A 24830-nucleotide genomic window follows, 5' to 3' on the forward strand; every position below is an offset into this window, starting at 1 on the left:
TTTTGAATGGCAACTCAGGCAGCACAAGGTATACACTAGAACTAATAAAGGTCAAAAAACTGAACTGAGCTGTATCCAAAATCAAATTGCAGGCTTTTGAGTAAATCCACTGAGTTGCCAAGCAGATTGTTGGTCTTAACCTTCTTGTGATAGATGTGCATTGTGGACACACTACTGTAACATTTTGTGGGGAGAACTTAGAGTTATCATATCCATAGGTAATTACTGTGATGTTTCCCTATCATTTAAAGTCAGGGTAAAATTTTGCAGATCAGGCAAAATGAACACGCAAATAAGATATTGTACTTTACTCGATGCAATAGTGCAATTATTATGGAAACAGCATTATGGAAAATAAATGGCCTAACCTAAAATCAGATTGATTACAGCTTGATTTATTGACTATAATTAATTTCATTTAAAGGGATACTGTGAGATTATGGCATGTAAGCCCTTGTTCTATTTACCCAGAGTCAGCAATGCTACTGTACCTGTAGACTTCCATTCTTGCGCTAACACTAGTTAGCATTGGCTCGCGAAACTACAGCTAACTTCCTTCATACTGCACACAAAGACATAAAAATGGTATCCATGAGTTCATCTGACTCTAGGTAAGTAGAACAAATGCCGGAATCTCGCAGTATCCCTTTAAGTCAGTAGTGTCATAAGATTTGAATTTGTTGCATGTCTGTGATAGTTGACTGAGGTTAAGAACACTTGGTGCTTATTCATCAAGGGGAACATAGTCTTAGGCTAGCCCCTTTTTAAATTTCAGTTGACAGTTTCATAGATTTATATGTGTGGTATCTTTAGGGGAAAAATTGATGGAATAATGTTTTAGCTCCCAGTGCAGACAGGTTTTGAAGCTAAATCAATGAGTATTTTTCATTAATCTTCTTAATGTTATTAATTTTCTTTTCTAAATCTGTGTCTTTTGTCTTCTGTAGAGCTTTCCCCAAGAACACTTGGAAGATTCTCAATACGAAGTGGTCAGAGTCACTGAAGCGGCAGTGCAAATCAGAACCTTACTTTGGTTCAGCACTGACCTACCTGCAAGTCTCGGGTCTTTCCAAAGAGCATGTTGCCAATGCTGTCTCTCTGCTCCATTGTCTGGTTAAACCGGGGGATCAAGCTAAAGAAAGTGCTTTATTTCTCAAACACAGGCCAGGTCTGAGTTCCAACCATTCACACCAACACTCAGAGTTCAGTCATGCTTCTTAGTTTTAGGTGAACATTCCTGAATAGTGTTGGCATCACAATAAACATCCTCAATACTCTGGCACTTCACTGCCCTGGTCAGTGTGTATCATAGTTGGACATCTTTGCACATGGCTGTAGAGGGCTTCCAATTCATAGCGCTTTATGTCTATAACAAAGACTGGGAGGAGGACCTTGACCTCAGGCCAGGGGACATACTGACCGTCAGCAAGACGTCACTGACATCCCTTGGGCTCAAAGATGGGGACAAGGAGCACCCGGAGCGCCTGGGATGGATGGTGGGAGTCAACGAGCGCACCAAGCAGAGGGGAGACTTCCCTGGGACGTATGTCCAGTATGTGGGGCCTGTGAAGATGTATGTGGTGCCCAACCAGCCTCGGCAGCAGAGACCCGTCCCAGCAGCCCCCAGGCCTCAGCCTCCCCCAGCACAGCAAGGTAGGACACAGTGCCTTCAGAATGTATTCATACCCCTTGACTTATTCCACCATTTTTTGTTACAGCCTGAATTTTTGCCAATGTATTGAAAGTGAAATACATAAATATCTAATTTACATAACTATTCACACCCCTGAGTCAATACTTTGTAGAAGCACCTTTGGCAGCGGTTACGGCTATGAGTCTTTCTGGGTAAGTCTCCACACCTGGATTGTGCAACATTTGCCCATCATGATTTTCAAAATTCTTCAAGCTCTGTCAAATTGGTTGTTGATCATTGCTAGACAACCATTTTCAGGTCTTGCCATAGATTTTCAAGTAGATTTAAGTCATAACTGTAACTCGGCCATTCAGGAACATTCACTGTCTTCTTGGTAAGCAACTCCAGTGTAGATTCGGCCTTGTTTTAGGTTATTGTCCTTTTTATAGGTGAATTCATCTCCAAGTGTCTGTTGGAAAGCAGACTGAACCAGGTTTTCTTGTAGGATTTTGCCTGTGCTTAGCTCCATTCCATTTCTTTTTTTATCCTGAAACTCCCCAGTCCTTAATGATTACAGGCATACCCATAATATGATGCAGCCACCACTATGCTTGAAAATATGGAGAATGGTCCACAGTAATGTGTTGTATTGGATTTGCCCCAAACATAACACTTTGTATTCAGGACAAAAAAGTATTGGGTTGCCATTTTTTGCAGTATTACTTTAGTGCCTTGTTGCAAACAGGATGCATGTATTGGAATATTTTTTATTCTGTACAGGCTTTCTTCTTTTCACTCTGTTAATTAGGTTAGTATTGTGGAATAACTAAAATGTTGTTGATCCATCCTCAGTTTTCTCCAATCACAGCCATTAAACTCTGTAACTGTTTTAAATTCACCATTGCCCTCATGGTGAAATAATCCCTGAGCGGTTTCCTTCCTCTCCGGCAACCGAGTTAGGAAGGACGCCTGTATCTTTGTAGGGACTGGGTGTATTGATACACCATCCAAAGTGTAATTCATAACTTCACCATGCTCAAAGGGATATTCAATGTCTGTTTTATTTTTTTAACCAATCTACCAATAGGTGCCCTTCTTTGCGAGGCATTGGAAAACATCCCTGGTCTTTGTGGTTGAATCTGTGTTTGAAATTCACTGCTTGACTAAGAGACCGTACAGATAATTGTATGTGTGGGGTACAAAGATGAGGTAGTCATTTAAAAAATAATGTTAAACACTGTTATTGCACACGGAGTGAGTCCATGTGACTTGTTAAGCACATTTTTACTCCGGAACTTATTTAGGCTTGAAATAACAAAGGGGTTGAATAATTATTGACTAAAGACATTTCAACTTTTCATTTTTTCTTAATATGTAACAATTTCGAAAAACATAATTCCACTTTGACATTATGGGGAATTGTGTGTAGGCCAGTGACACAACATTTAAATTAAATCCATTTTAAATTCAGGCTGTAACAACAAAATGTGGAAAAAGTCAAGGGGTGTGAATACTTTCTGAAGGCACTGTATACACCACAGACTCCCAACTTTGGGGTTGTGTTTAAATATGATTCATTCAAACAGAAGTGTTCTGAAAATAGTGTAATGACAAAAATTATAATGATAAACTTCTGCATACAAGAGTACAGTAAGTAGTATGACAAGCTACAAACCCTGTCTACTTTTTTAACATTCTAGATTATCCCCTTTTTTAAACTCTTTTTCATCTGTGATGTCCGCTTATCATTTACTTTTATTATTTAGCCATCATTCTTGTCTTAACACAGTATCAGCCCACCTTCCATTTCCCATTGTACTTCAATTTTCTGTCTGTTGCTCCCCTTCTGGAGGCAGTAAATTGTGTTGCTTGCTTTGGGAGCTTGGACAAAGCACCAGGTCAGTCTGGAAAGGGAGCAGGTAGGGGAGCTTTCTGCTGAAGCAGCACATTCCACTGGGGTCACGTGACGCTGCTTCAACATTTGCCTTCTATTCATTCACTGTAGGGGGGCAGGTCAGCTCAGTTCCTCTCCAGACCACAGGCCTGCTAGGAGAAATGGAAATGGTACCCACAGCTGCCCAAGCAATTCCGACCTGTTAGCCTTAGACAGATTTACCCATGTTCCCTCTCTTTGTTGCAGCCCTGCTACTCTTGCATCTTGCAAACTTGTTTTAATTTTTTCGTTCTGTGTCTAAAATGCCACGGGTTGTGGAGTAGTTTTTCCTTCTCATTAGTCATTACTGACAATTTGCTCTCAAGTGCATATGAAAAAATGTATGACACAATTTGATTGGGAGTTCAATCAAATTTATACCTGACGTATGTACACAACACAATTAGTTACGCAAAATGGCTTCCCTGCGTAGTTGCATCGAGTTACACAGTTTGGGCTGTACATGTCTGTATTCTTGTGACTTAGGCCTATCTACTCAGGACAGGCCTAATTGTATTCCTGCATTGCATACTGTAACGGTTTCAATCACAACTTCCCCTTTTGCGCAGCTGATGCTGGCTATTTAATGGGGAATTAAAGGGGAAGCGCCCTATTAGAAGGAGAAGCACTGAGACGGTTCAGAAATATTCAGGGCCGTCACACACCCCCTCCCCTGGAAAAAGCCGACCATTGCCGGGAAGGCAGATCTTGGTCGGGGAAACCGAGAAAGGTCTCCTCATCACTTTCCTCTACAAAAATATTCATTACTTTTTGGCGCTCACGCCTCCTCAGCTGAGGGTCACAGGCATTAAGCCGTGAGACTTCTGGGTCTGGGAATCCGAGAAAAGTCTCCTTACTTTCCTCTTCAAAGATCTCCAGGACCTTGCGGCGCTCAATCTCCTCCAATTCCTCAGCTGAGGGGTAACAGGCCTTAAGGCGTGAGACATGGACAACGCGCATATCTTCACCTGTGTCCTCTTTCACCACTCGGTAGTTCAAAGGGCCCATCTGCTCCACAATCCTATATGGTCCTTGCCATTTAGGAGCGAGCTTGGCCGAGAAGAATTGTTCAGCTTCGAGTAAGGATGAGAGCGAAGCCACACCCGATCACGAAGCTGGAACTGCATGTCTCGTCTGTTCTTATCATAATTTCTCTTCTGCTTGAGTCGAGCCTGGATCATGTTCCTTGAGACAAGAGCTCTCAAGTCGTGGAGATGGACTACCTGGTCATAGCAAGCAGCGTCTGGAGTAAGCTGCTGGGGCTGTAGCACCATATCCAAGGGTCCTCGGAGGAGACGACTTAGGTTCAGCTCTGCAGGTGTGACTCCAGTGGACTCTTGCACAGCAGAATTCAGGGCAAATCGAAACTCGTGAAGGTGCTTGTCCCAGTGTTTGTGCTGGGTCCCTACATAGGAAGCAACCATTGTCTTCAAGGTTCGATTTACTCTCTCAGTGAGGTTGGTCTGTGGGTGATAGGCTGTGGTCAACTTCTGTCTCAGGTTCCATCTTTGGCAGGTCTCCCCAAAGAGATCAGAGACAAATTGGGAACCTCGATCAGACAGGATGTAATCAGGCACTCCCCAGCGAGTCAGGATCTCTTTCGTAAGGATGTTAGAGACGGTCCTCGCTGTGGCCTGACGCAGGGCAAAGAGCTCAACCCACTTGGAATAGTAATCAACAAAAACAAGCATGTACACATTCTGATTGGAGCTTCTAGGAAATGGACCCATCAAATCCACTCCTAACATTTCCCAAGGTCGGGTAACCACAGTTTGCTGCAACTTGCCAGCAGGTTTTCTACCTTCTGGTTTGTACATTTGACAAACCTGACAGTTTCGGATATGTGACTTCACATCCATGCTCAGATGTGGCCAGTACAGTAATGCTTGCAAACGTTTGTAGGTTTTGAACCTGCCCAAATGACCAGCTAATGGGTCTTCATGGAAATGTTGAAGCAGTTGAAGGCGTAGAGTTTCAGGTATGTACATTTGGTAGAGTGTTCTGTGAGGTAGTTGTACAACTCGGTAGACTTTGTCTTCAATGATGGTCAGCTTTGTGGTAGGGTTGACCATCTTTTCTCCATCTTCCAGGATAGTCTGGTACAAAGCCTGTACTTCTGGATCATCCTGTTGGGCTTTCCAAATGACCTCATCAGAGATGGGAAAGTCAGTTTTGGGTGAGTCTCGACTGCTAGACAGGACAGTAGTCACATGTAAGATGAGGGCCACCATTACCACAAGCAGGAGCTCTGGATAAGGCATCTGGAACAGTGTTGTATTTTCCTTTCCTGTATTCTACTGCAAAGGTGAACTCTTGCAACCGTAGAGCCCATCTGATGAGCCTGGTGCTTGGTTTGTTGGTCTTGAACACCCACACAAGGGAGGAATGGTCAGTGACCACAGTGAAGTGTCTTCCCTCCAGGTAGTACCTCCACTTTTCCAAAGCCCAGACAACTGCAAGGCACTCTTGCTCGGTTGTGGAGTAGTTCCGTTCTGCTCCATTCAATGTCCGACTGGCTAACGCTAGCACTTCTTCAGTACCAAGTCCAGTCTGTTGGACTAGGACAGCACCAAGTCCAACATCACTTGCATCAGTGTAAACAACAAAAGGGAAATCAAAGTTGGGATGACCCAAAATGGGAGGTGTGACGAGGTGTCGTTTTCAGGGTTTCAAAGGAGTTCTGGCACTCTGCCGTCCATCGGAATTTCGCTCCTTTTCGCTTCAACCCGTTGAGGGGTTCTGCCACCTGGGAGAAGTTCCACACAAACCGATGGTACCATCCAGCCATCCCAAGGAACCGTTGAAGGGCCTTGAGTGTGGTTGGCACAGGGAAGTCTTGTACAGCCTTGGTCTTTTCAGGATCCACATGAATACCATCACAAGACACAATATGGCCAAGGAACTTCAGGGAGGTTTGGCAGAAGTTGCTCTTCTTCATGTTCACTGTCAGACCAGCTTCTCTTAGCTTGTCCAACACTGCTTGAAGGTCTTGAAAGTGTTGCTCTCTGTTCTGGGAGTAGATAATTATATCGTCCAGGTAGACGAAACATATCTTCCCTTTGAGCTCACCTAACGCAATCTCCATGAGTCTTTGGAAAGTGGCAGGTGCATTCTTTAATCCAAAAGGCATCACCTTAAAGGAAAACAAGCCCTCAGCACAGACAAAAGCAGTCTTGTCCTTGCTTTCCTGGTCCATCTCAACCTGCCAATAGCCACTATTGAGGTCAAGGGTAGTGAACACAACAGCGCCAGTCAATGACTCCAGGATCTCGTGGATGGTGGGAAGAGGATAGGCATCAGTCTGGGAAACATTGTTGGTCTTCCTATAGTCCACACAAAATCTAAGACCACCGGTCTTTTTGGAATGAGGACAACAGGAGCAGCCCAGGGAGAGGAGGAACGTTCTATTATATCTTGTGTCAACATATCATTAATGAGTCCCTTTTGGATGATTAGCTTCGCTGGGGACAAACGATATGGCTTTTGCTTGATCGGCATTTCCTGTGTAAGGAATATTTTGTGCTTCAGGAGTCAGGTGCGTCCTAGCTTTGAAGTACACACATCAGCATTATTCTGCAGCTGTTCCAACAGCCTTAACTCCTCTGGCTGTTCCAGCTGAGCTCTTCTTACAGCCTGTAAAAGGAGATCATCAGAAGTTTTACCCAGGGTTAGTGGTACCGAGCAACGGCAGAGAAGACTGCCACATTTGGACCCCAATCATGTAACTTTGTAACTTCTGATTGGAAGAAATGCTTCTTGCTCGGATTGTTTGGAAACCAGTAGCAATTGTGTGCGATATCAATCTGGACACCACTGAAGTACATGAAATCAATTCCCAACACGACAGGAAAAGCAAGGTTCTTGGTTTGTAGGATAACCGAAGGAATCATATAGGAGCGGTTACACAGGCGGAACTCCACCTCACTCCATCCAAGTGGTCGCTTAGCCTCACCGTCAGCCAGATACAGTGGACCTTCTGTCCACGGCTTCAAGTTGTATTTTGGACCTTGAACCTCCTTCCACAGTTTCTCATTGAGCAGTGTGTAGGATGACCCGGTGTCCAGGATGGCTCTTCCTGTCCATGGGCCTATGGACAGGGGTAACACCAGCTGGTGTGGTATTAACTGAAAGGAAGGGGATGTCGGCGGGGGGGCGTAGGCAGTGACTCTTGAGGTTTCAGTTCGGGTCAAAGCACCCAGAGTAGGATGGTCGTTCCTGCGAAGTGTGTTAGGTGTGTTGGCCTGTTGTGATTTGTGGTTTCTGGAAGGGTTTACTTGATACGGTCTTGGACATGTAGCTGAAGAATGTCCCTTTTGGCTACATCTCCAACAGAACATGGGAGGGGTCTTGGCTGGAGACTCTGGCTGTGGTTGATGATCTGGCTTGGGTAACTGTTTGGGTGTCTGTTTCTTTCTCTGTTCATATTGCTGTTGGCATTCTCTGTCCTTCTCGAACTGCTGTCCCAGGCGAACCAGTCCATCGACAGTGGTGACTCTTTCTCTGAGTTGACTGGCTAGTAGTGGGTTGATGTTCTTCAAGATCAACTTAATGACCTCTTCCTCCCTCAATGCCAGGTTTCCACCTTCTGCACAGGGAGTGGTAACCGTATGCAAAAAGTCACGGATATTCTCATTCTCCCTTTGCACTCGATTCCTGACTCTGTCTGCCAGCTCATCTGTGTAGTCCTCAGACAGAAATGCAGAGGAAAACTTGGCCTCAAAGTCAGCCCAGGAGGTAGTGGTGAGACGTGCCACATCCCACCAGTCTCGAGCTGTCCCATGCAACACATTCCTCAATGTGGCAAGGAGTTCTTCGTCAGCCAGGGGATTGAGGGCAAGAAAGTCATGACATCTTTCCAGATACATTAGCGGATCAGGACTGTCATCCTTTTTCCCAAAGGTGGGAAATTGCAATTTAATGGGCATCGCTCCCACATGACGTCTACTCAAATCACCATGAACAAAAGAGCTAGGAGGGATTGAGGAAGTAGAGGGTGAGGGAGTTATGGGACCATGAAAATGAACACCAGGATGCATGGTGGATTGCATCCTGCAAGGGGTGGCTGCAGCATGGCCTTGTCTTGGCTGTTCTGAGGTGCCCGCTTGGCCCTCAGTGGTCTGAACAGAAGTGGACACAAGAGAAGCTCTGTGCAAGGAGTTGTGCCTAATGGAGGCCATGTCAACAGACACATCATCCAACATTTTAACACAATTAGAGAGCGCTGTCTGCAAGTGGTCTACAGTGTTAACCAGGGGAGAAAATACTGAATTGACGTCCTTGAGGACCTCAGTGTGATGATGTTGCAGGCGCCACTGGAGAGTGGCAGTGAGTTGGCTTTGTTGGTAGTCAAACTGCCTGTCCATAGCACCAGTAATTTCCTGTCTTCCACTCTCACTGAGCTCTGTCAGAGTGTGGGTTAGAGTACTCAGTGAGTTTCTGAATTCCATGGCACTCTGTTGTTGCTCTACACTCAGACATTTGAATTTATGATGGATTAGAGTTTGGAGATGTTGTTGAGTCTTACGAATATCAAGGATGTCACCTTGAAGTTGTAAGACTACAACCTCTGGAGATAAACCAGACAATGGAGGAAGGTGGGGCGTCAGAGGGAGGGCTAGCTCAGTACTTTCACACAGATCCATGTCAATAAGTGAGTTACTAGTTAGACCTGTGGCCTGTGGTCCAGACCCGAGCATTTAGATTCCCAGGGCTCTGGCCCAAATCAACTCCATTATTTCCATTCACATTATGATTTGTATTGTTGGCTCGGTAGTCAGAATGGCCCTGTGTATTCCCATTGACAGGTAGGATATGGATGAGCACATTTTCTTGTAGTGAATCCATTATTTTAATTCCACTCAAAAGATTTGCTTTGGTTAGTTCTCAATGTTGAAGTCCCATCTGGGGTGCCATTTTTTATGTAACGGTTTCAATCACAACTTCCCCTTTTGCGCAGCTGATGCTGGCTATTTAATGGGGAATTAAAGGGGAAGCGCCCTATTAGAAGGAGAAGCACTGAGACGGTTCAGAAATATTCAGGGCCGTCACAATACGTACTTCAGGTATAATACATTTGGCTTAAGGCAAACCCCTGTCATCAAACTAAGGATTGTTTGTGATATTGTAGGTGGATTGAGTGCAATATGAACTTGACATGCAATTTAGACCAACGTTTTTTAAGCCCAGGCGAACTACCTTCGTCCTTGAAGAAAAAGACTCACCCATACTGTATAATTTTGTTTCCAGACATGCTCTACATTCTCATTCTTTTAATTGGGGAATGTTACAGGCTTATTTTACTGGCGGGACCTATGTTAGTTATATTTAGTCTGTCTGCAGGAGACACATACCATTAAGTGCAGCCAATGGACTAGTATAGATACCCAGCCTTGGGACAGGGAGTGACCACGGACCGTTCTACGAATTGGGTTGAGCAGGCAGTGTGCACGGGAACACAGGAAGTGACACAGCCCAAAGGCTGGTGTCCAGGTTTCTTCATTTTCTCCACAATTCTTCTGTCCAACTAAGCAGCTGGAGAAGAACAAAACTGCTTAGAATGGCCACCGCGAGGCCAGCAGAGACTTTGAGAGTTAAATTGCTGAAATGGGGAAAAAAATGTTGATTGCTCAACAACATCCCTGGAACTCTACAACAAAGCATTTAAGACTAAGGCAACTCAATATAAAAACGGAAGTTTTCAAGGTGGTATAGACGTAGGCCTACTGCTTCGCAGGGCATTTACAAAGAAAGGCTTTGCCAAGATTTCCTAGGCAAGCAATTATTAGTTGGTTATTTTCCCAAAAACCCAGGATAACTTCAGGGCTACAGCTGCTTCTCCAAAGAAACTGTATTATTTTTGCCTGGCTACCCATCTGCATCGCTCCGGCCAAATTCCACGCTCACTAACGTTTCTTCTCCATGAGTCTGGATTTGCTTCCTCCCTGAGGACTTCTCGGATGCGAGTACATTCAAACCGTTCTGATTGGTCAGAGAAACTGATGGTTTGGGCCAGAGCTAGCCTACACGAATCATGAATCACGACATTTTGACGTCAGCACAAACAACTTCTAGGGTAGCAGCTTCAGACTGATGTATGGAACGATTGATAGAAAAGCAAAATTAAATTCAGGATGAGTCGTCAGGCAAGTATTATTTTGCGCGAACCCCCCAAATCTGGGCAACTTTGCGTGTATGTGAGTGGTGAAGAAAATAAATAGAGACATAGCCTAGGCTTATTGGCTTTGAGGCAGATGTACAGCATATGTATGTCACTACTGAAGAAAAAACAATCTGTACAAAAAGACTAACAAAAAAAGTTTTTACATCTAGGGCTATTATTTCCTTCTGATAATGTGTTTAATAGATGTCCTAATCTTTTGCCACTGTTAAGCTTGGGTCCATTCTGCCCTCTCATGCAAATGTTGGGTTGAATTATGGCAGTATTTTGTGTAGTGGCCAATAGGCATATTTTCCGATGGTAAATGCAGTCCCTAGGGTAGGACTACTTCTTGAGTGGTGTTTTTGATTGAGTCCTCTGTCTTTGATATTGTTCTGTGGATGGTTTATATTTTATTATATTATTTGGCTTATGAGTCCTCTGCTCACTGCTCATTCCTGAACTTTACACACACACACACACACACACACAGTTCTTGAAAGCCATTTCATATGCTAATAGTATTTGCAACATAACCTTATGTAGTCTAATGCACTGTTTGTAGAACATGCCAATATGTTTATTTTATATTTATTTTGTTTTTGGTTGTATATATACTGTATTGTACAGTAGCGACTTCAGCAAGACTGAATTGAACATGCAATACTCAGCCACAGTACAGCAGCTAGGTTCCAGGGCATTTGGGAAAGGCAACCCTCGGAAGAGTGAAGGCAGCAGAGAAGTGGGGGGATGGGGCGGACGTTATACAAGAGGGAAACCGAGAGCCAGGCAGCAAAGTTTCCATGTTTAACGTGCAGCAGAGAAGGGGAATGTGCTGACATGGTACTTTCTGTGAACTCCAAAATTATCAGACGTGGTTTAAGCTTGCGCTGCCAGGAGGCACTGGGTGCCAAGCTTCTGCAGTGGGCCTGAAAATGAGGCTCTGGCGCGCTGCCACCGGAGGTTTTGCCTGTTCAGGTTTTTTAAAATTAAATCCTTCATTGTGCTACACTGAGACGCTTGGAAAACCCTCCTCGCGCAAAGGGCTGTGGTGAAACAGGGCCTTGCCATGGAGGGGAGAGTGAAATGACTGAAAGAAAATGTAACTTGGTATTTGTTGTGAAAATATAAACATTTATTTGAGGGTCTGTTGTAATTTTGATTGAGCTTTGTTTGGTTTCTTTGATTGCAACAGATTTGCTGTAATAATTATTTTAAACAACATCAAGGCCTAATTGGTATCCTATCCTATTTGTCTTCCAGGGACTTCAGCTCATGAGTTTGTCCAGCCATTTCCACCCCCAGAAAATGTCCCCCCCACTTTGGTGAAGTTGGTAGAGGCCATTGAGAAAAAAGGTAAGATGGCTGTGTGACATCAGAACACGTTTGAATTTGAGATGTTTAGTACAAGTCATTTGACAAGATAAGCAGCGGCATTGACCTGAAAATATGCCACATAGTACTTTCGATTTGGCATGAATGTATCAGTGCTTTGGTAGAGGATATTTTATGCATAATATATAAATAATATATGCCATTTAGCAGACGCTTTTGTCCAAAGCGACTTACAGTCATGTGTGCATAAATTTTTACATATGGGTGGTCCCGGGGATCGAACCCACTACCCTGGCGTTACAAGCGCCATGCTCTACCAATTGAGCTACAGAGGACCACGCATGACCCACCATGCATGACATGTATACATATATTTACAGTATTTAGCTTTGATCATGGTCCGCTTTGACCGCCATGGTCTTCAAACAGTGTTATTTAAAAGTGGTATCTGCTGCTAGGGGAGACACACTGGCTTTGATAGGAACTCTCCTGTGCCTTTCCTCATTTGGCCAAAAGTCCGTCCTTGTTTTTATCTCTTTACACATTTATTTTGGGATCCACCCCTGTAAACGTAATTTGCATTTCATACAAGCACATTTTTCGTCCACGTTCCCTGAGAGGATGCAGGAGTTGAGCAAATCAAATTGAGAAAAGGCCCTCCTCTCGCCGTCTGGACTTAGACCCTTCAGACTTAGCACTCCTAAAAGTGGCTTCTGGGCCTCCAGGTAGCATGTGGAAGGCCAGGTTGGTGTTGAAACGTTCCAGTTAGCGTCTCGGCCATGTATTTTCAGCTCTGGGTGCTGTATTTTGGATGTTTATACGTGTAACTAATTGATCCACTAATAGAGGCATGCCAGGAGAGAAGAGACTATTTCAGAAGGGTGAGCTAACTGTGTGTGTGTCAAACTCTTGCAGGTTTGGAGTGTGAGACGCTGTATAGGACGTCTGGCTTCTTGGCTGTTGGCGGTCATAGACAGAGCCTGAATTTCAGTAAGACCCTCTTCCTCTCTTGCACCTTATGTTTGTGCATGAATGCATTGTTCTTACATTCAACTCTTGCTGAGCTATACAAGTTGATATGGTCGGATAGTCATCCATTCCAGTAGGATAAAAAGGAATTTACTCCGAACCCTGTGACTTCAATGATCTGTGGTGCTGTTCATTCTATAGCCTTGCCTATTGAGTTCAGTTAGGAAAATAAATAGGACAAATCCATCATAACTCAAGGGGGTGATGGCCATGCTGCCCTCGTGATTCCTGGAGGATACACTACATGCTCTGTTTGTCTTTGCTCTATTTCAACAGTGGGCCATTAACACAGCCTTTGTTTGTGTAGAGAAATAGGCCAGTCTGTTCAAACGGATCAAAGAGACCCGGTTCTGCTAAAGACAATCTTGCGTACGTGATTGAATGCAATAGAGTGCACTTCATTATTTCACTTCTCTGTGAGCCCCGCTGTACTGAGGAGTGAGGACAGCCTCGGGAGTGTTATTTTAACTCCGTGACCGATTTGCATTAAATGCAATAGAATTGGCTCTATGAGTTCATGTTCTGCTTGTTATTATGTGCTTATCTATAATATGTCCATATAAATGGCACTGTTTGTTTTGACTGGAGAACGTGAACACTTGTCTGTTTTTGTAGGGCTGGGAATTGCCAGGGACCTCACAATACGATGTAATCACGATACTTAGGTGCTAATACGATATGTATTGTGATTCTCCCGATTCTATATGTACTGCTATTCGTTACTGCGATTGTATTTCGGTTTGACATTCCAAACATATTGCTCACTATAATATATTATGTCTGCTGCAGAGAGACGAGAGAGCCATGAGAAAATGAGTTTTGATCAGTCATGGAAAAAAGTGCTGAAAACATGTTGGCTCACTATTTAAAAACAAGATGGAGAACAAGCTATAGTGGCTGTACCTGTACCCGATACTTGGAGTCCAAGTATTGATATAATATCGTCCAAAATAATATTGCGATATGTAACTATCGATTTCCCTCCCCCCATCACTACTCTTTTGTAAGATGTGTTTACTTGGAGAGGGTGTTCCTAGGGTTCATGTGATCTGGGACTTGCTTAGCAACATCCATGCCGAAACGAGTTTGAGTATGGTCTCCCAAAGATTTGAGCAGACAAGACGTAGCAGACAGGACGATGTAGGCTAGATCAAGTGTCAACAGCATGCTCTGAGACGCCCCCCCACAAACACACCTTTCACATGCCACAGACAGACCGACCCAGATTCTCCCCATGCTCACACACACTCACACATGCCAGACACTCTCCCCACAGTCTATCTGCTCAGATCGAGAGCTGAGCCGGGCCAGGCAGGACTTTTCAGACAGCTGTTTGTTAGCTGTGGCGTGACGGAGCAGTAAGCAGCACCCAGCCAGTCTGGCCTGCCTGTCTCAGCGGTGAAAGAGGAGGAGGTCGTTATTTTAGGCTCTCAGACACTGTCACCGGTCATAGGACTAGTCTGGACACTGTCTCCCAGACAGCACACTTAGCTGCCACAAAGCACTACTCTTGGAACACCTTACCACAGAACAGGAGAACCAGCGATGTACACAAACGGACTCTGCAGTGTTTGAAATAGCGGCTAAAGTGTTCCTGTGTTGTTGTTTTTTACAGAGCTCTCTGAGCCTGAGGTGGGCCAGTATGACATCCAGGCGCTCTCAGAGGCCCTGATGGGATTCCTGCAGGACCTGCCCTCCCCCATCATCCCAGAGTCTGTCTATCCCAGCCTAAAGACTGCCCTGCAAGAGGAAGCAGGTAACGGCATCTTTAGCACTCACGTGCTTCTTAATGTATCTTATTAAAAACTGATGCAAGGGATTCCAGGAGCATATTCTATGAACAAAGCAAAACAAATAAAAAAGGCCATAATTGAAGCACACTATCAGGTGACTGTTGAAAGAATTGTGTATATTTTGGAATCGGCTTAGAAATGCAAAGCAAAATGTGAATTTGGCATTAGATAGAAAATAATGTTGCCGATTTACCATTGTGTCTCAAACCCAAGGCACTAAGGTTGTCACTCAGTCTCCTTGCTGGTTCTTATTTCCCAGAGCTGTCTGTCGAGGAGACAGGCAGGCGTTTGCTGAAGGCACTGGCGCCCCCGGCCATGCCCCTGCCGAGCCTACTCACCCTGCAGTACCTGCTCAGACACCTGGACCGAGTGGGCCAGAGCTCGGCCCACAATGGCCTGGACCCACACACACTCGCACTCCTCTTCAGCCCTCTGCTGCTCACCGCTGGGTCAGTCTCACATTTAAAGAAATACCTATGTTGGTATGGGGGGGGGCTGAGAGATTAGTTTTTACCTAAACTCAAATGTACATATCTTAAAAGGGGGAATAAAATAAAATTAAAACCTCCCATCTTCATAAGTGGCAGACACAGAGGGAGAGGGAAATACTAACCAGCCAATAGACACAGAAAGAGAGGGAGAGAGAAATACTGGCCAGCCAATAGACACAGGGAGAGGGGGAGAGAAATACTGGCCAGCCAACAGTGAGAGATATGAAGAGAATGCTTCAACATGACCACCATCCTCTTGAGTTCATGCTGTTGTAAGTCTGCAAAGTGTCTGGCTGTAGGAATGGTCTGCAGGTTGAGCCAGCTTGAGATAGAAGCCATGACATGTCTGTTTTCCTGGAAGGACACTATTCTCTGAAGTCAGCAGAATATACAGTACGTCCACTCAGCACCTCTCCAATGTCCCACATGTTAGTTACTGAAGTGTTATTAAGGCACCTCTCCCTGCTGTACTGTTGTAAAATATGACCCCCCTCCTCATCCCGTTGAATCACTCTTTCCACCGTACTCTGAATGACTGACGTATGAGTGCATTGATTTTTGTACAGGTCAGAAGAAGATCGTCAGGTTTCTGCCCAGGTGCTGGAGAGACTGCTGGTGGCGAGGGCCTGGGAGCTGGAAGAAATGCCACCAGGTAAACACAAATCAAATCACATTTTATTTGTCACATGCGCCGAATACAACAGGTGTAGACCTTACCGTGAAATACTTACTTACAAGCCCTTAACCAACAATGCAGTTTTAAGAAAAGAGTTAAGAAAATATTTACTAAATAAACGAAAGTTTAAAAATAACTAAAAAAGTAACACAATAAAATAACAATAATGACAATAATGAGGCTATATATACAAGCTCACAACAATATATCACTCTCACTAAAAAACACACATCTTTACCTCCTGGGTCCATTTTTAATGGATGTCCCACTGTATTGGGACACCACCACCTATTGGTCCCTTTGACAGCCCTACCTCCCAAGCCTTCCAAAACCAAAGCCATGGCATCCTCTGTGATCAATGGAGAAGGCAGCAAGATGGCTGATGCAGAGTGGTACTGGGGAGACATTTCCAGGTAAAATTTATCTGGCTAAAGAATGGATCCAGTGTTAATGTCCACACTTGGTTATTTACAGTTGAGACCACAATCTTCTGTTTCAAGAAGAAAAGATTGTCACTCATCTTACTCACCCAGCTTTAATGACGTAATCATGATATTTTTTTCCAGAGAGGAGGTGAATGAGAAGATGAGAGACACTCCGGATGGGACTTTCTTGGTCCGAGACGCCTCAAGCAAGGTGCAAGGAGAATACACATTGACTCTCAGGTAAGGGTATCGATAATAAAGTCTGTCTAAAAGAGACTACACTGCTCAAAAAAATAAAGGCAACACTAAAATAACACATCCTAGATCTGAATGAATGAAATAATCTTATGAAATACTTTTTTCTTTACATAGTTGAATGTGCTGACAACAAAATCACACAAAAATTATCAATGGAAATCAAATTTATCAACCCATGGAGGTCTGGATTTGGAGTCACCCTCAAAATTAAAGTGGAAAACCACACTACAGGCTGATCCAACTTTGATGTAATGTCCTTAAAACAAGTCAAAATGAGGCTCAGTAGTGTGTGTGGCCTCCACGTGCCTGTATGACCTCCCTACAACGCCTGGGCATGCTCCTGATGAGGTGGAGGATGGTCTCCTGAGGGATCTCCTCCCAGACCTGGACTAAAGCATCTGCCAACTCCTGGACAGACTGTGGTGCAACGTGGCGTTGGTGGATGGAGCGAGACATGATGTCCCAGATGTGCTCAATTGGATTCAGGTCTGGGGAACGGGCGGGCCAGTCCATAGCATCAATGCCTTCCTCTTGCAAGAACTGCTGACACACTCCAGCCACATGAGGTCTAGCATTGTCTTGCATTAGGAGGAACCAAGGGCCAACCGCACCAGCATATGGTCTCACAAGGGGTCTGAGGATCTCATCTCGGTACCTAATGGCAGTCAGGCTACCTCTGGCGAGCACATGGAGGCCAGATAAATCCCAAAGAAATGCCACCCCACACCATGACTGACCCACCGCCAAACCGGTCATGCTGGAAGATGTTGCAGGCAGCATAACGTTCTCCACGGCGTCTCCAGACTCTGTCACGTCTGTCACGTGCTCAGTGTGAACCTGCTTTCATCTGTGAAGAGCACAGGGCGCCAGTGGCGAATTTGCCAATCTTGGTGTTCTCTGGCAAATGCCAAACGTCCTGCACGGTGTTGGGCTGTAAGCCCACCCTCATGGAGTCTGTTTCTGACCGTTTGAGCAGACACATGCACATTTGTGGCCTGCTGGAGGTCATTTTGCAGGGCTCTGGCAGTGCTCCTCCTACTCCTCCTTGCACAAAGGCGGAGGTAGCAGTCCTGCTGCTGGGTTGTTGCACTCCTACGGCCTCCTCCATGTCTCCTGATGTACTGGCCTGTCTCCTGGTAGCGCCTCCATGCTCTGGACACTACGCTGACAGACACAGCAAACCTTCTTGCCACAGCTCGCATTGATGTGCCATCCTGGTTGAGCTGCACTACCTGAGCCACTTGTGTGGGTTGTAGACTCCGTCTCATGCTACCACTAGAGTGAAAGCACCGCCAGCATTCAAAAGTGACCAAAACATCAGCCAGGAAGCATAGGAACTGAGAAGTGGTCTGTGGTCCTATTTGTAAGTCGCTCTGGATAAGAGCGTCTGCTAAATGACATAAATGTAAATGGTCACCACCTGCAAAACCAGTCCTTTATTGGGGGTGTCTTGCTAATTGCCTATAATTTCCACCTGTTGTCTATTCCATTTGCACAACAGCATGTGAAATGTATTGTCAATCAGTGTTGCTTCCTAAGTGGACAGTTTGATTTCACAGAAGTGTGATTGACTTGGAGTTACATTGTGTTGTTTAAGTGTTCCCTTTATTTTTTTGAGCAGTGTATTTTGTCTCTCTTAAAATAAGCTTCAAGTAATCCCTAGTCACTCGTTTCAAATGCAATGACATTCCACCACTTTGGATAGCTTCCAGACTTTCACAGAACCTCACTAACATTGCTCAACTGCTCTGGACTTTTCTAGGAAAGGGGGAAACAACAAGCTGATCAAGATCTTCCACCGAGGCGGCAAGTACGGCTTCTCTGAGCCGCTGACCTTTTCCTCTGTGGCGGAGCTCATCCTGCATTATCACCAGGAGTCGCTGGCCCAGTACAACCCCAAGCTGGACTCACGGCTACTGTACCCTGTCTCCAAATATCAGCAGGTAGTAGATATCAGCAGGTAGTAGAATGATTCTGTTATTATTGTAATGTCTTATGTATCCTATTCTGAAGGGCCTGAATGTTGGTTTGGCTTCTGGGCCAGGTCTGGGCCTTATGTCAATGGGACTACTTGGTTTATAAATAGAGGTGATATAAGAGAAAAGTAATGCAGCCTTCGAACAGCACCCCTACGCTTTCTGGAAGGCCCTACATTTCTTATGGCACATGCGTTAAGGAAAATCCCAAACCCATGGCATCCCCAAGAGCACTGCAATAGCTTGTCTGAAATGTTATCAAACAATTCTGTTTAAGCGAGGAGTTTGCTTGCTGCCCCTCTCTATTTGAAATACATTGAGCCCACATTGAGTGTTTTGTAGCTCAACATCGTGCTGTGGTCAGTTAATATATCTTTGTTATTTCCAGGACCAGGTGGTGAAAGAAGACAACGTCGAAGCAGTAGGAGAGCAACTGAAGGTGTACCATGAACAGTACCAGGAGAAGAGCCGGGAATATGACGTCTTGTATGAAGACTACACTCGCACCTCTCAGGTACATATCCAACACACCCATTTTCACTGTCCCATTTGGGTCTGGGTTCCATAGCACTTGAAATTAGCTAAACCTCATCTGTTTTCCCCGTACTCCAGGAGTTACAGATGAAGCACACGGCCATCGAGGCCTTCACCGAGACCATCAAGATCTTTGAGGAGCAGTGCGAGACCCAAGAGCGCTACAGCAAGGAGTACATTGACAAGTTCCACAGGGATGGCAACAGCCAAGAGATTGAGAGGTATCTACATTGCCTGTTTTAGGATATTCCTGTTGTGATACAGGCTTTGAACTAGCCCTCTGACTATGAAGCCAGTAGTGATCATGACTATGAAGTGGGGGACCTCCCAATCTTGTCGCTCCACCTTATAGAATCCAAAGTAATTCGGATAAGCTGAAGTCTCGTGTGACTGAGATCCATGACAGCAAGCGGAAGCTGGAGCAGGACCTGAAGGAGCAGGCGGCGGACAACCGAGAGATTGACAAGAAGATGAACAGTCTGAAACCAGACCTCATGCAGCTGAGGAAGATCAGAGACCAGTACCTGATGTAGGTTATACCTTTCTCTCACATACACACACTTTACAATGCGAAACTGAAATGTTTAGGAACATGGCAGTCTAACCGTTTGCTTGTGTTAACGTCCCAGGTGGCTCAATCAGAAGGGCACCAGACAGAAGAAGATTAACGAGTGGCTGGGGATCAAGAACGACGTGGAAGAGTGAGTTAAACCAATGTGGCCGTCTGACAGTTGTAATGTATCACCATGTTTTATCATGTCTTATCGTGTATCATATTGACACTGGTTTCATCCCCTCTTCCCCTCCTCTCCCTCCCAGCCTGTATTCTCTGATGGATGAGATGGATGACCTGCCGCACCACGACGAGCGCACCTGGTATGTGGGCGACATCAAGCGCGGCCAGGCCGAGGAGCTGCTGAGGGGCAAGGGTGACGGCACCTTCCTGATCCGAGACAGCCAGTCCCAGAAGGGCTCCTACGCCTGCTCTGTAGTGTGAGTACCATTAGCCTGATCTGGGGTCACATAATGATTTGGGTTGAAATACGACTAGACTGTTGGTTGGGGTTTAGCCAGGTTTGTCAGGTGTTTTCCGGACTCACCTGCCGAGATGATGCCTGAAAATCTCAAATGCATGGGAAATGTGGGGACTGTCTGAAAACATGGTTGGCCAATCTTATCCGCAAAGAGCCGTTAAGCATTAACACAACTGAGTCAGCTCATCCAAACCTATGGGACTGAGGAACATTTGGGATTGAGGCATATAGCAGGATCTTCAAAATCGATGGTGAGTAGGTCTTGATGGTAGTCCACTTCTGAGGTCCGAAAACATCTGACAAACTTTGATTTTGTGGTGAAATACCACTATTTATTTGTATTTGTATTATATTTCGGTGTGGTGTCTAACCAAATGTTCTGTTCTTGACTTCACGTCTGTACATGCAGTGTGGACGGGGACATCAAGCACTGTGTGATATTCAAGACCTCAACGGGCTACGGGTTCGCCGAGCCCTACAACCTGTACGCTTCCCTTAGAGAGCTGGTGCTCCACTACAGACACACCTCCCTGGTCCAGCACAACGACTCGCTGAATGTAACTCTGGCATGTCCTGTCCTAACCCAGCAGCAACCCAGATGAGACGCAACGTCACCCAGACACAGCCCGGCACAGGGCGAAAACACACAGAACTCAGAGACCACAAACCCTCACTTTTCCCAACAAAAAAGCAAATGGCTTTCTGAGCGTTGGGTTTGACAGGAGTGGAAGTGGCAGATATAATGACTGACTGGGTTTTGACTTTGAAGAGACCCTGTAAATGTTATTAGGATAAAAATAATTAGACTATCTTAAAGTAACTGCTGTAGATTCCATTTTCCCTTTCAATGGAGGGAATTATTTTTAAATCGACTTGTTAAGGGTGCCATTCTTTTTTTCTACAGTTAAAGAGGCGTAAGGGTTTGACATGGAGAACAAAAATACCAAACAGCCTTTTTCGGTTTTCATCAAGTGTTGCTCACATTGTCCATGGCTGGATGATTGGGAGATGTGGTAAAAGGCTTAACTGGCAGTGTTTTATTGCTTTACTTCAAGTTCATATTAATACACATTTTCTCCCACAGCACTATGGGACACATACAAAGAAAGCATTCTGCTTTCTGTGTAATCTTTGCTATGTGCCCTATTACATAAAGCAGAACATGTCTAGAGGACAAAATACAGTACCAATGTGTTAAACAAAAAGATGCATTTGTATTTTTCTGCAAGCTTTTTTTTGTTGTTGACCTATGTAAAACTGGGTTTAAAATAGTTTGAGGTTGATGATATTAGAGGCTGGTGTAGCTTGAGGACCCTAATTGCTGTGACAGACAGTGGCATGTAATGTGAGCTGGAGTTGCAGTCCTTGATGGTGGAACACTTGGTAGTGAAAGTGCCTTCTGTTCTAATCCTCTGTCTTCCATTCTCTCTCTGTAGATCAGAGTCAGTGTGGATGCCTTGCCCCAATCAGATGCCAAGTGTTTGTGTATGAAACTAGAAATCTGAAATGGACCTTGCTATTGATTGCCTTAGAGCAATCACTCACTAACTGTAAGTCGCTCTGGATAAGAGCGTCTGCTAAATGACTAAAATGTAAAATGGGCAACTCCCTCAGACTTTTACCTGGGACTACTGCCACTGACTGCTCAGAGTGCACACATCTGGTTCCCCAGGTCTCAATCAGTTGCTGACTTAAAGGAACGAATGAAAGCCAGCAGACATTCTTGAGGACCGAAGTTCCCCACCCCTGCATTACAGTGGCGGCGTTGGAATTGTCCATGGTGAAAATGGATTTCCGTTCACATTTTGTAGTTGAGTGGATAGATGGTAGATCTTATGGGGGTTGGGTACCTGATTTAAGAAACATTGTCTTTTCACTACATTTTGACATTGGGTTATGTATGCAGTATTTGTCAGTCTCTCATTAAGGTAACGGTAGCCTAATTCCACGATTTTAAACCGCGTTTTACTTAATCGGACCTTACCTGCCACACTTTATGAATGCACTTCTTTCCCAGGACACTCGCTTCACGTGTTGTACTGTAATGCTAACATATGCACAAGATATTATAGGTAGACTTGAAACAAACTACTTTGACAAACTGATTAGTACTATGCAGCGAGTTAGTAGATATACAACTTGACGATGCCTCATCAAAATAGATTTTGATTTCTTGACGAATCATTGAATGAGTGATAACCCTTACGTTTGTCATGTATTAATCAGACATTGGTTCATTGGTGCATATGACAGTGCATTGGCGCATTTTATTGCTCACTTTTAGGAGTGATTAGATTGCCAAGCATGTTGGGATTGGCGTAAATCAACCTTTTATAGATGATAATGTTGATGTTAATCTGGTAAACCCGTTTCTTATGTTTATCTGGTAGTTAGGAGAAAAGTGTCTCCTTGGAGAGAGATGACACTAATAGTCTGTGGACTGTTTACTGAACATACCTTTCAGGCAGAGTCCTGCTCAGTTAGGTTGCCCTTCAGGTCAACGGATCTTTGAAAACTGGGACAATCTAGTTGAGTTTTCTTGGCATGTGAGAGTAGTTTAAAAAAAGAGAGCAAAAAATAAGTTTCTGGTTTTTTTTCAAATTGCACATGGTGGTTCTGCATGCAGTGTAAGACTATGTATGCCATTCACCGACATGACCACAGCCAGGTGTAAGACTAGCTACAGATTGTACGCCAGATAATGTGCTATAACCAAAGATTTTTGGTGTCCATTACTGAGAAAAGACTCACACAAACCCCCGCCATAGATTTTTCAACGAACCTGTTCTTGGCGATACTTTTTTTCACCGAATCGAGAATAAAGAAAGTATCTGAGAAATGTCAGTTTCCAGTTGCATGTGGTTTACAAAAACCAACAAAAACTCCAAGATATTACATCCAAGTTTTGTACGGCGTGAGGGGGTGCCTCGCATTTAGCATTTCCAAGCATTATTGACGGAACTAGTAGTTTCTATGCGACGCGGCCACATGTAGAAGTAGGTGACAAACAAAGATCTAAGAACATGCAAGAGGCATATCTCAGTTAAACATTAATATCTTTCTGAATTTTCAATGGTTTTTGTAGAACCACCTGCAACTGGAAACAGACATGTCTAAGATACTTTATTTATTCTCGATTCGGTGAAAGTATAGCCAAGAACAGGTTAGTTGAAAAATCTATGGTGGCGGTTTGTATGGGGCTTTCGTTTAACGCCCAGTAATGGACACCAACAATCTTTGGTTATATCACATTGTCTGGTTATTTCACATTCTCTGGCATTCAATCTGTAGCTAGGTGTAGACAGTCTTTTCACATTGTGCCAGGCTCAGGAATTGTTACATTGTTTCCCCTCGCCTTTTCTGTGGTTTTGGGTTTATATTGGAGATTATGACAAAAGCTATGCTTGATTTCTGTCTCACAAACCGTTATGACGGTGCAACGTAAAACGACACTCTTCCTCAGCCTGTGAGAAAGCCTGTGAGTGGGGACAAATTTGAGGCTTGAGTAGGGATGTTGCTGTGCCAATGTTAAAATCTGCTACTGTAAATGCACTACAAAGACATGAATCGGGAGCTCATGTTTCAGGAGTTTTATTACAATTGGACTTGAACAGGCTCATTCATTTACAATAACTGGCTATGATAGGTCAGAAACACTCCTCATAGTGGACATCTCATTGTAAGACAAGGACAGTTTCATTGAAGTGGCGCTTTTAATGGTCTGTTTGAAAGTGGCTTTTATGAAATCTGTTTTGTTATTTGTTCATCATAACCTGAACAGATTTAAGTGAATACTTTTTGTGATATTCTTTACATTTATATTTCATGGTTATTTTATTTGTATCTCTAACAAAATAGATTGAAAAGACTGTTAGGCTGTTTACACAGGCAGACCAATTATATTTTCTCCCACTAATTGGTATTTTGTCCAATCAGATCAGCTCTGATGTGAAAACATCTGATGTGATTGGTGAAAAAAAATATTAATGGAAAAAATATCAGAAATAGGCTGCCTGTGTAGACGCAGCCTTAGAAAACCTTTTTGAAGAGACTGATAGATTTTGTCATCGAGAATAAAACTGTCGTAGTGTTTGTTGTATCTTGACTTTCAATAGTTTAAGAGTGCTTGGTTTTTAGCTTTGTGAAACTGTACTCCCTTGAAATAATGGAAGTCCGTTAGATACTGTCATTTGATACACGTAGTATGTGTATAATACTTTATACAACCTGGCTGGAGTTAAGTAATTTGAAATGTGGAAAACCCCCCAAAACATTGCTAATGAACAGCAAAATGCACTTTTAAATTGACAGTAAGCAACATTAGTAAAAATAATCTGTACAATTATTGCATTACCTAATGAAAATTCTGTCTGCACTCCATATGATGTATTTGTCGGACTGGTTGTTTTGTATGGTACTAAAGAAAAAATAAACCATAAAGTTGTCAAAATACCTTTGACGTTTCCCCCAAAATTATTCTGACAAAAGCGATCCCTTGCTCAGAATACAATTGAGTGTAAATGTTGTGAGAATTGTGACATCTACTGTCACAACATG

At 44.0% G+C, this 24830-nt stretch overlaps 1 protein-coding gene across 1 annotated transcript in view; it reads left to right on the forward strand.

Annotated features, from left to right (window-relative positions):
* Positions 1-24725, forward strand: part of LOC121576870 (phosphatidylinositol 3-kinase regulatory subunit gamma-like) — a 33439-nt gene extending 8714 nt beyond the window's left edge. Inside the window, exons 2-16 of the mRNA XM_045223526.1 lie at positions 948-1653; positions 11986-12078; positions 12973-13047; positions 14702-14842; positions 15139-15328; positions 15937-16022; positions 16354-16459; positions 16613-16711; positions 18492-18672; positions 19094-19219; positions 19318-19460; positions 19592-19768; positions 19869-19940; positions 20059-20232; positions 20683-24725. Of these exons, the coding sequence (XP_045079461.1) occupies positions 1329-1653; positions 11986-12078; positions 12973-13047; positions 14702-14842; positions 15139-15328; positions 15937-16022; positions 16354-16459; positions 16613-16711; positions 18492-18672; positions 19094-19219; positions 19318-19460; positions 19592-19768; positions 19869-19940; positions 20059-20232; positions 20683-20875 (2181 nt within the window). The 5' untranslated portion in view covers positions 948-1328 and the 3' untranslated portion in view covers positions 20876-24725. The remainder of the gene's footprint in view (positions 1-947; positions 1654-11985; positions 12079-12972; positions 13048-14701; positions 14843-15138; positions 15329-15936; positions 16023-16353; positions 16460-16612; positions 16712-18491; positions 18673-19093; positions 19220-19317; positions 19461-19591; positions 19769-19868; positions 19941-20058; positions 20233-20682) is intronic.
* Positions 24726-24830: the final 105 nt, after the last annotated feature.

The sequence above is a fragment of the Coregonus clupeaformis genome, chromosome 11, assembly GCF_020615455.1.
Source record: "Coregonus clupeaformis isolate EN_2021a chromosome 11, ASM2061545v1, whole genome shotgun sequence".
NCBI lineage: Eukaryota > Metazoa > Chordata > Actinopteri > Salmoniformes > Salmonidae > Coregonus > Coregonus clupeaformis.